This window comes from Anabas testudineus, chromosome 19 (genome assembly GCF_900324465.2).
Source record: "Anabas testudineus chromosome 19, fAnaTes1.2, whole genome shotgun sequence".
In the NCBI taxonomy this organism is placed as follows: Eukaryota; Metazoa; Chordata; class Actinopteri; order Anabantiformes; family Anabantidae; genus Anabas; species Anabas testudineus.
In genome coordinates, this window is record NC_046628.1 from 9,836,196 (window position 1) to 9,848,579 (window position 12,384).

The 12,384-nt window shown below is 41.9% G+C and overlaps 1 protein-coding gene across 1 annotated transcript in view; it reads right to left on the reverse strand.

Moving 5' to 3' along the window:
- nrg3b (neuregulin 3b) overlaps positions 1 to 12,384 on the reverse strand; it is a 149,551-nt gene that overhangs the window by 10,706 nt on the left and 126,461 nt on the right. Inside the window, exons 4-6 of the mRNA XM_026350842.1 lie at positions 8,419 to 8,445; positions 5,122 to 5,224; positions 2,621 to 2,747 (exon numbers count right to left, since the gene is read on the reverse strand). Of these exons, the coding sequence (XP_026206627.1) occupies positions 2,621 to 2,747; positions 5,122 to 5,224; positions 8,419 to 8,445 (257 nt within the window). The remainder of the gene's footprint in view (positions 1 to 2,620; positions 2,748 to 5,121; positions 5,225 to 8,418; positions 8,446 to 12,384) is intronic.

Below are 12,384 nucleotides of genomic sequence, written 5' to 3' on the forward strand. Positions count from 1 at the left end.
ATTTTAAAAAGGCGCCAAGGGTTTAGTAACCTCTTAGCTGGCTCAGATTTGGAGCATTGCTGCAGAAATCATTTTGTAACAGTGATGTCAGCATATACTGTGTAAGTCTTTGCATTGCCACTCAGCACACCCTGAGGGAAAATACTATATCTTGGTCTTCCCGGGAGTTGACATGCAGTGTTTTGAGGAAAGTTAAAGACACAGAAGTAATGCATCAGTTTATGAGAGACGGCGCAGGAGACACTAATCAAACCGGGCTTTGGTTTCATCCTCTCCCAGTCAGCTGCCTCTGCATCATCCACCTAATTGCCTCAAATGCACACAGTAGAAACCAACTTGATCTGCTGCAGAGTAGTTATGCAGTATACACCAAAACCGAGCCTTCCTCATAACACTGTGCTCTGTTCTTCCCCTTTGTAAAGTATATCCCCTGCTGTAAGTTTAACATTAAAGAAAACCCGGAGAACTTGTCGGACTGTACCACCCACAGCACATGTCCTCTCCATAGATGGTTGCAAGCTGAGGGAGTGGGTGGAGAGAAGCAGTGGTCTGGGGTTGCTGTGTCAAATCTGTGGAAAAATAGGTTTCACTTGTTAATCTTTGCTTGGTCTGTTCAGCTCAAGCCCTCCCCATGGGTGCTTATAGCCAGTGATCTTTCACATCCCACCTTAAGCTTCCCTCACACTGTTCTATTATAGCTTATGTTTCTGTTTTGTTGTGTTATTACTGTCTTTTATTTCCGTCTTTGCCTTCCTCCTGGCTTCCTCCTTGTGTGCAGCCAGGACAACATTTTGCGTCTGGATCCAAGGCCTCACTGTGCTGTGGACTCATACATTTCTATCATAGCATTCTCACAGCCATAGTGTTAATATAATAGCCTGCTATTGTGCTACGGGACAATAGGCCTGCATTTGACTGAAATACATTACGCTGGGCTGTGATGTGCTGAGACTGATTTGGCGTCAGTGGAACTTTGTGGACTAGAGTTACAAAGCCAAAGGTCGTTGTGCAGAGTGTCGCGGATTTGTCTGTGCGCTGGTCTTATTGGAAATTCATTTTTTTTCTTTCACTTAAGCCAGCTGCTTACTAGCTACATGTACAGAATTGACATTGAATGTTTTACCACTTCTGAGCTGTCAACCGCTCTGAGCCATCGTTTCAAATGAAGCCCCGAAACAGATTTCAGATTGTGCCAACTGCAGTTCCGTGGGTGGGGCTGGCTTGAGGGATGTTTGTTTCAGAGGGTGACACCACACACTGTTGCATTATTAAAAAGCCTCAGCAAAGGCTATATTTAGCAAAAACAGAAATGACAGGCTGAACCTTAATGAGGAACAACAAATGTTGCTGTCTTTAAAACAAATGCGTTGGTTATCAAACCGGCCTGGAAGATCAATTTTGATGTCATCTCAGGCGCATCTTGTTTGTAATCAGTTAAGTATGCTAACTACGTACTTTTACACATGTATTTAGGTGACAGTTGTGCAAATTGCATCGAATTTGAAAGATTTGTGCTCTTGCAGTTAATGAGGATGATCAGTAACACAGAGACATTTTCACATATGGAGCAGGTGCCTATTAACATAAGCATATAGGAAGTGGTGAATACAACTTTCTCAAATAATAAAAGAAAACTATGCACTAAAAATGTAAAAACAACAAATACAATCTTAGTAATAATAAAGCCAAACAGGAGGAAATAAACAAACTAAATATCGACAGTATGCGACCATTTCCTAATACCAAACAAAGAGGGTGCACTCAGGGAAGTGCTAATGTGCTGTGCCGATTGCGTTCTTTTGATGAGACCTTTGCAAGTGTGCATTAGGCTGCAATTACCATGGGAATCCGTGGAGACATAAGCCTTATCAGTGCCATCTACATCCTCCACCAGCTCGGCTACGACTGTCTGGGTCAGTTCACTCTCCTGCAGTGTCTACCACTTCCTTTAAAGGCTGCACACTGCCATTTCTTTATTACTTAACCAGAAGTTTGTCTCTGTGATTTGTTACTGTGAAAGAATAACCACCCAAACGTCTTGGTGTTATGTTTGCGTGTCAATGATGTTTTTGCACAACTTTGTTTTCATGTCTGAGTGGGATGTGGGGTCCATTTTGTACAGTTTTGGACTATTGATAGACAGAAGTCTAAATATTAAAGTCAACATTTTCAGTAGAAATTAAAACATGTGCATAATACAGTTTTGGTTTGTAGTAAATACCACTACGAAAGTGTCCTTTAACATTATTTGTCTACTATGCAGTGTTACTGCTTCGCTTGCACGGTGAATTCAGGATCCCTGAAACAACACAGACTAGAATTTCCAATCTGCAGTTTGTCGCAGAAATCTGTCATTGTGAACATGACAAGCAGATTTTTCCTATATAACACATAATGCATTTATTTTAAGCAACAGTTCCCCGCTGACTCCCGGCTCATGTCAGAGTGTGAGTGTGAACAAAAGGCTTGAGTCAGTAGAGAGATTATTAAAACATACATCATACATCATCCTGTCAAGGAAACTTCAAACTATGTTTTAGAGAAATACTATATATATTAAGATGGAAATTATGATAATGATGACGGTATGACTGGAAATATATCCGTAATTGTAAAATACCTTTTGGAGTTGAAGGCTGTACTGAAGCCTGGGAGTAGATTTAGACATGAGGCCAGAGGCGTTGACATTGCAGTCCCTCAGGCTGCGGCTATCAGAAAAATGAGCCTGGAGTTTTTCCCGGTGCCTCCTGTGGTAGAAAGCAGGTGCAGAAAGAGAGGGACGTAACAATTTTATAACTAGAATAAAGAGGAAATGTAGGATGAGAGATGGTTTCCTGACATATATAATACACGGGGTAATAAAAAAAAAAAAAAGAAAAAAGGAAAAGACAGAAACATATTGGCTGCCTTCTCTCTAACGATAGCACTATTTTTAGTCTGGAAATGGAGCCATACATGTAACATATTTGTTCACCTGTTACCCTTTACTCCTGACACACTTTACTGTATGTGTGTGAAAAACATGTTCATACATCACATATGGTACATTAGACATACAGATTAGCCCTTCCAACCTGTTACAATCTCCTATTCATGGAAGGATTTCACTTCAGAGCTATTTACTACAGTTAGGCATACATTACGTAAATGTGACAATGAACAAATATGCAGTACTTTCATGAGTTTGTTAAAAAAAAAAAACTTTGACAGTTAGGGAATTTTCATTTGTCTTGTGGCCAAACTACAAGACCTGACAACATTTGTCAAACGTTGTGAATGTACAAAGCCTCGAAAGGTCAAAGTGACAAAATGAGCGCTGGTCACATGTAGACATTTTTTCAAAGCTGTAACTGAAGGTCTGACGGTGGTGAAAAGCGCTTGCAAAAGCCTAAAGAAGCAGCATTAGGAGAGAAGCTGTCTTGCACAAGTGAAAATTTAATCACGCCAATGTAGCGTGAAACATCCATTACATGCTGTTGTGATAATATTCTGAGAAACGAAAATAAGAAGTTACTCCAGAAAAAGCACCGGGGACACTGACATACAGAGACAAAGAGGAAAAGTCCAAGTTGACATATGTGTCTTTTAAAAATACAGATAACATGTACTTATGCATAATCTAAGGCTGTATTTAAAGCAGTCACACTCATTGTGCTGGAGACTGTAGGTGTTCATTTATCCATGTGTGCCTGGTCACCGGAGCTTTCCACTTTTCTACACCAAAAACAGCTTTTTCCCCTTCCCCTAACTCCTATGAACAAACAAAAAACCCTATGAACAAACAAAATAAGAGAAAGAAAAGCAAAATGGCATCTCTTAGCTATGCTAAATATAAAATATGAAAGCGTTCCTTTTTCATTTTGGATTAAACTTTGATTGGATTAAAATTTAATTGACGCTTAAGACTTTTGGATTAAATGTTAATTCACCATTAAATGTTCATTTTTAAATACTAGGTTGCTAAACTCTCTCTGCAGCACAGGCCTGTTAAATGTCTCCTGAGTAGAGGACATGGCCTAAAATTCGGGGAGCAAATGTCTAAACTGGTTGAAAAGAACAACAAACTAAATTGGGACAAACGGATGGTTTAAAGTGACTAACACCTACATGTAGTGATAGAGCCACACTCAGGAAAGAACCATTTAAATGACTAAGCATTGAGAATAGTATGTAGAATACATATTCACTGGCTGGGTCTGTGTGTGGCTGTGCTCAGGTATTACATAAGATTATTACATGATGTAGTACCATGCGGCACAGTCGTTCCTAATTATTCAACTTTATAACCCCATATATCTAAACATGCTTTTTACCTCCATTTCTTTTAGGTCTTTAACGCTCTCTTATCGCTTACTCTTCCGTATAAACTCCAAAATCAAGAATGCAGCTGTGCTAAGGATTAATCTCCTCTGTGAAGTACCGATGCAAATCCAACTTTAGTGCTTTGCTGAAGAATACACTCAAGTATTAGAATGAGCATCTCGCTGTCAAACAACATTTGGGAAAAGCACATTGAATTTAGCAAATTTCCAGTGTTTGGATAATTTTTGTACGTGATCTTTGAGCAGGGACATGTTAGCTGCGGTGGCTGATAGGAGCTGCACTACCTTTGCAACCCTACTGGCAATGAAACACAATTTTGTCCATTAAACCCAGTTCAATCAACACAACCTACATTAACACCCCGCCTCTTACAGTCTGCAATTTATTTGTTTTTGTCTGCTTTGCTTTCTCTCCTTCTTCTGTGCAGTGAGTAACTGGTTTTGATGGGCTGATTTGGCGCTGCCTGACGCCTTCGCATCCAGTCGCACACATGTACAAATACGCCCAGGGTCTCATGTTTTTAAACTTGCTCTAGCTCTTGTCTTATCTGGGTTGTTTTTTTGTTGTGTGTCAAGCATTTTGTGACACACCTGCTTGCTAAAACCACTTTACATAAATCTTACATGAGTATCTGTCCCAAATGCATCCTACACAATTTAGATTTGATACCGTGCTAAAACATCCCCTAGCTGACTCACACTTAGAATTTCACTGGGCTCCATGCCATGATAGTAAAGTGCTCTTTCTGCACAGCCAGGGGCATACTCTACTAATGTGGAGCTGGCTGGCATCACTCACTTGTTGCGGCGGTAGAGAGCCATACATGCCACTCCAAGAAGACAGATCCCTGAGGCAATGCTGAAGATGGACAGCACCTGCCTCTGGTAGGTGTCACCACTCTCTGCGGAGGAGAGAATACAGTTCAGGTCATTGAATTTCCACTGTGCCACAAAGGATATGGGCTGAGCAGTGAGTGAGAGAGAGAGAGAGAGAGAGAGAAATGTATCATGAATTAACATACAGAACACACACAAACTGGATCAACGAACACACTCCGCCACACACAAGATATCCACCCACAATCTGCATTAGCATAAAGCAACCAATGCTGCTGTCAGTAAATGTCAGTGTTTGAGCATGGAATAGGGACATGGCAGACACAGGCAGGGCTCAGTGACATGTGCTAACTGAAGTGTGATAATCATTTCGTTCAGACAAACCCAGAAGGCAACACCGATGGACTGTCTGCACAGCAGGGGCCAAACTGAGTTTGCGTGCCCGCGCGTGTACTGTATGTGTGTCAGCGTTGGGAGACTGATGGAGACAGGGAATTAGCAGCAAATGAATGCTCCCGGAGCTTCTTGTCAGACCCTTGCACGTCAGCAACAGAGGCTTAAGGTCACAAGCAGCTGGGACAAGTAGCAGTTGATCCTAGCAGATATCTGTCTGACTGAGCAGCTGGATTGTGGAGCTGCACTACTTAACCACAGCGCATGGTACGGGGATGAATGCGGTGCATGCACTGGCTTATCAGAAATTCTTTGAAGTGGTCAAAATGAGCACAATTAAGCTGTCCATCTAAAACCTGCTGCTTGGTATGTAACTAATCCACTGATATCCCTTGTCAAAGTTGAGGCGACTTTTCTGTCCCATTGTCAGTCATGACCTTGAACACAGCCTCCTGCGACATTACTCAATCACTCAAAAACAGCAAATCCCCCCGTGTGTGATCTCACCACCTCGACAACTGCAGGGGAAAGTGCAGAAAACATCACCGCAACCTGTTCATGACCTTTGAGAGCTTGTCTGTGGCTTCTGATGCTGTCAACAGAGAACTGTCCTGGGAGGTCTTCTTCATCCGTGCTTGTCTGCGCAGGTTTATCAACTCACTCCAACTCCTGTTTTAAGGGCATGGTGACTGTTGGAGATCTTCCCGTGTTCGAAGATTACACTAGAGTGCAACCAAGCAGAGTGTTGGCACAGTTTGCCCTTTTTATTTCCTTCCTTCGCATTGCAACAGTACCGCATCAGTGGATACCGGCGTAACCGAGTTCAAACTGGAGGGAAATCTTTTTTAATATGAGAATGCTTCTGGCAAAAGATAAAGATAACATCTCAACACATCCTGTAGTTACAAAACGTGGACATATATATACATCAGTAATCCAAACTGCCCACTCAGCTCCTGTGAAAAGTAGCTGTCAAATAGAGTCGGTCCAAAGAAAATGCTGCAGGGGTGGCCAGCTGTGACACATTACTGCTTTTCAGTGTTAAGTGGAAAACTAACAACCTGCTATGTGGATAGTTCTCTATTTAAAATGTATTTGCTAACGTCTGACTAACTGATCTGTATTATGGATTTTAGTTTGACTGTTACTGGATAAGTGAGGTATTATTCATCTTTAAGATTATAGAATTTGTCCAATTGCACAAGAAAAGCTGCTGTTCTTTGTTTATATGTGTCACTTGTATAACTATTCCTGCGTAAACCCTTCAGCCTTTCCCATTAGTAAAATTACAAACAGTTGCATCTTTCAAATGCGTGGGAAATGTCTTTCCCTGACGTTGCGACATCACCAGTGCTCATGTGGAGCACCACCTTAGACAAGCCTCCGCCTTTTTGGATACATGAAATAGATTACAGAATCTGAACTTAAGAAACAGCTGTCTACAAAGCTCTACTGAATGGCTGCAAGGAAAACCAACATGGAGTCTGTACATAAAACCATTACAGGCTTTTCATCCCTGATGCCTGCAAGGCATTCTTGAAATTAGATGCAAGCGCATGTTGGAAAAGGGAACAAACTGAACCCCCCTTAGCTATACTGGATAAGCCATGTCATATTGACATAAGGACTAGACAATCCCATATGGCCAGCTATGCCTTAGCAACCGCTCTACACATGAATAGAAAAAAGATATAATGAAGACTACGCTAAAGTATCCGTGACAAAATGAAGTATTCAGCCTGAAATATATCAGCGCAAACTAGTGAGACACACAGAGCTGCAGCTGCTGGGCTAAGAAATGCAAGAAAAACAATGGACAAGATCATATTTGGAGCACTCAATCCCACTTCAAACAGAGCTTTGCTGTATTCTGACTGACTGTCTCAGACTCAGACTGTCACATATTGCACTTATATAACAACTATCAAAAGATTCATTGCTAAAGCAGGGGAGGACGTCATAATGGAACACAAAGAATAAGCAAGCGAGCGAGCACAGTGCGTACCTCAGAGGCAGAAAATAACAAACTATCTGTGCTCGTGTCTGTCATCTGACCGGCTATCAATCGATCAATCCAGTTCTCATTTACTCTAATGCATCCGCCCACCTGTAATGGCATTCTGAACTAATATAGTCCACTAGATTAAAATCGCTGGACTGAGGAATGTTGTGCGTTGGGGCCGCTTTCCCTTCCAGAGCCTCTTCTCCTTCCTCCTGTTTCCTGGAGCAATTGTGTGATGTGACAGCAGCGTACGAAGCCATGTTAATCGAAAACTTCACAGCATGCAGTGTTGGTTTTTATGTATGCACAAAAGGCAGTCGCAGAGCAGGGGAAAGATGGCAGAAGGGAAAATGAAAAACAGTACGAGCGTAGTGAAGTCTGTACATCTGTGTGTCGGGGGGTGAGATAGTACATTCTGCATGCACAAAGAACAGTGTGTCTTTATTACATAGAAAGGGCTTGATGAGTTGTTTCTTTAAAGCTTTGTCAATGACCTATTTTAAATAATGTCACTGGGATCCGTGATAGGTTTAAATTGTAATTTAACAGTTTCAGGAATTGTCCCTCACTGATCACACGTACACGTGCCTGGAAGGCCGACAGGCATTCACACATGAATTGCTCTGGCTCGCCCTTATTTCCCTATCCTCATTACTCAGCTCCTCGCTAACAGCACCGTTCTCTGCACAGACAGACTACACCTAATTCACCAGCGCGGTGTTTCCATGGCGACTAGACCACACTAATTTCACAAAGGTGAGCGGCCTCGTTGCGCTGCCGTGTGTGTGCTTTGTATGTGGCGTGTTGCGGAGGTTGCACGTGAGAGATTGGACATTTTACACAGTCAACGAATAGTTGTCTTACCCATGAACTCGATCCCAAGTTCATCCGCTGTTCCATTCACAGGCAGATAGCACGGAGACGGGGAGGGAATGGATAAACACAGACAGGTAGGAGGGGGGAGAGAGAAGCATAAAGCAGTTACAACATGATGCGCCTCTATCTTACTCAGAATTCACCTTAGGGAGAGACACATGCTGCAACTAGACCATAAAGTTGGTTTGACGGCTTTCCCTGACATGGCGCTCCCTTGTGCACAAGGTAATGAGCCAGCCAGCCCTAGATGCTTGGTATGCTTTTCCATGATACACTCTGTATTCACACAGCCTGCAGTGGCTTGAAATGAAGAAGAACAACAAAGATATGGGCGTTGAGAGGATTAGAGGAAGGATCATGAAAATAAAAGTTGAAAATGACTTATCACGTAGCTTTATGTCGTTTGAACAAGCCTTTTATATTGATATGAGCCTGAGGAATTGCTCTAATTGTAAAGCACAGTTTCAATATAATTTAAGATGCGCCACACTAACACGCACATTCACATGCACCCAAAGGCATACAGTATGTTACTCTCTTGTCTGTATGTCTTTGTCTATTTCTCACACACCGTCATACATACACCGTCCCTCTCTCACACTCACACATGGAGTCTTTCTTCATGCAGTTAAGTCTTTTCCCCCAATCCCAGTGCTGGGGAAACAGATAAAAAGAAGCACTCGTGTTCATTCCATCCTGACAGACCTCTTTTCATGTCACTGTAATGTAATCTCATTTAAATTAAAATGAAACCCTCACTAGTAATTGCTTTTCTGACAGAGGTGGTCTGAGTTTTAAATAGAATGCGACTTGCCAAGCCCCTGACAGATTATATGGTGGGCACTCTCAAAAAAATGGCTAACACTGAATTAACAAAAAAACAAAAAACATCTGTTCCCAGATGCATTTTGACTGAGCCATGGGAAAATCTGCCAGTGCTGTTTTCTTAAATTGGAGGTTAATAAAAAAAGAATTCCCCAAGAGAGCCGGAGTGAGCTTCACAAAGGCTGAAATGAACACTTAGATGACTGGATTATAATCATTTCACATCTCACTCTTTTAGAAGGTGCAATTTGGGGAAATGTGAAACAGTTAGCAAACTTATGTCATCTAGGGGCGTTTCAGAGCACATTTAGACCTGCAAATGTTAAAGTAACCTATTAAATACAAAGTCAAGTTTGTCGTTTCCTCTTAGACTGCCTGACAGATTCTTAATGAGGGAAGGGGATATTCATGATTACAGTGTTAACAAGAGAGAAGTGAGGAAAAAAAGGCCTGTAAGCAGGTCTGAAATCCCCAAATTAATCAATCAATTAACAAAGCAAATAATGTTTGCATCTAAACAGAAAGCGTCACAATGTTTTTAATGAGCACAATCTAAATTCATCTTTTCCAGATTTATCTCCTGGAACCTCAAGGATTATTTAACAAATGCCCGCATTTACTATACTACTCCATGAAGGGCTTTAATATTTAAGTGCATGAGTAAGATGCGGTTGAAACTTTTGTCAGTAAGTGCTTGCACTGTACCACAAACACTTGGCAAGGCCGAGAAATTGATGCAGCATCTCACTGATGTTTCCTGATCTGTATTATCCATTCAAGCCTTTCCCCGTGATTGCCCATGGCAACAGCCAACACTTTTCGACTCTAAATCGCCCTGACTGTCACAGTCTGCGCAGATGATGTCATTACAACACTGATGCACGTCCTATCTTCTGGCATTGCCTTGTCTGGAGACATTCACCAATCATAATATGCGCAAGCCTCCAATCCTTCGCACTGGCAACTCGGAGTACCCTGGAGAATCATTTACGGTGTCTTGTGGGAGCCTTGAGCAAGCTTGGAGAATACCTGTGCACCATGTCAGATGTTTTTGGCCCGGTTAACAGTCAGGAATCTGGCGGGTGGGAGAGACAATAGCAGGAGTGAATCAAATCCTTAATCCCCGCGTTCAGTTGGGTGAGCAGGGAAATGGGAAGCTAGTGTGTCTGCGTGTGTGTTATTGAGCCCAATATCCTCTGTAGCTACTTACTCCAGGCCTAATATCTATTGGAGATAAATAGCTCAAATTAGAGGCTTGCCTTCTACCTGTGAATCAGCTGGGTACAACCAGAACCTGGTTCATCTCCCACTTCGCCCTCTTCAATCTTCCACTGAATATCACCTCTGCTGTCTCAAAGGTGCAACTGAGCATCATTAGTAGCTTGGCCCTAAACTCTCTCTCACAAAGAAGACACTTCTTTCGGTTCTTAACCAGGTATAAACTAAATTGCAGGCTTCCTACACTCCCATGCCTCCAATTAAAGACCCTGCTACTTCCCCACTGTGCACCAATATGTGAGACCCCAGCACCTTCTTCCTACCTCATTTAAAAAGCTGAGCTCACAGCAGTGTAGCTGGAGTAGCTGGCGGGGTGCTTTTTCCTTTTGTCCCCAGGTTTTTGAAATGTGCACGGCAGTCTCCTCTTCCCTTTCTACCCATCTAAGCATGTGTATTTTACAGAGTGGCGGTGTGTGCTAGCCAATCCTAAACCTTCTCATGTGAGTAGCTGCTTTGTGGTCAGTCAATGAGCAACAATGACTGATGTGCGACTGTAAGGTGACCGAGGTTGGTTTCAGGAAAAATAGTAAAGCACACATGGTACAATAAATTTGTCGTTCTGGGCTGTGACTTGCCTCTAATGCTTCCATGTCGGCGAGTGAGGAGTAAAACTCTGCACGCAAACACGCATGTAAACAGAAACTCAGCCGCACACACGTACACAATGAATCTAATTTTAGTGGCGGTCGTCCCACTTGTAGTTGTTGTTGGTGTGCCCATGCATGTGTGTATGTTATTACATGATTTGGCTTTTGAAAGCAGGATAATCCTCCAAACCCTTGGTAATCTGGGTAAATTTTAGATTACTCTGTATCAACAGAGATCAACACGGGCTTCATTTCTTTCTCAGATCTTCCAGGGTGCACTTTTTTTCCCAGCCACTATGGCCACAGCAGTTTTGCGTGATGAACACGTCGACGTGTTCAGTGGTGATACAAATTTCTTTTTGATTTTTATTTTCTGATAAAAGATGCTGGGGATGAGTTCTTGGCGCAGACTTACAACTAAAGGTTTCTCTTAGTCGTCATGTTTTCAGAAAGCTTAATAAGCATTTTACAGTTTTATATTGGTATTTGATGGTTTATATTCATCTCGCAAATGAAAGTAAAACTCATTTGCTTTCCATGGGTTTCTGTCTTATTCATGAAAGGTCGGGAAAGACAGCTACATCTCAGTAACGACCAAGAGAAATGGAAGTCATCTGAGCTATCCCAGGTTGCAACATAAGAAAGTGTAAGGGAACTGAAAACTTTCTGAATGCACAATAAGACATTTATATATTCAGGCTGTATGTACTGGATGTAATGAAAACAGTGGATACAGCAGAGGTGAATGGGAATGATTCTGGGTCACAAGAGTTCACATAGGGAATATACTGCAAATGTTTGGATCCCTATTTAATGTAACATCTGAGATGGGATGTGTCTTACACACAGCATATGCACAATTCCAGCACGCATCCACAATCTTCCTGTAACAACTACCGGAAGCACTTTTTTTTTACATACAGCATGTTCAAACAACAGTGACACATGGAGAGGTTATTCCATATGCTCATTGTCATATTGCTTTTTAAGTTTGCTCCAGACATTTTGTCTCCCAAATAGAAGTGCATTTAGTATTTTTAGCAGGAGTCAAGGATTGAGCATGCTCAGTTATTTTGAAGTTCTTTTGCTCTAATCTTCCCCGTTTTGTGTGGATTACTGAATAATTCTATCTCGTCTTTTTTTTTTTTTTTTTTTCATACAGTCTTTGCTATGTGTGACAAAGGGCTGCTAATAGACATAACTAGGGGTCACAAGATGAAAAGGAGGGAGATCACTGCCTCCAACTACTCTTGCTATAACACAT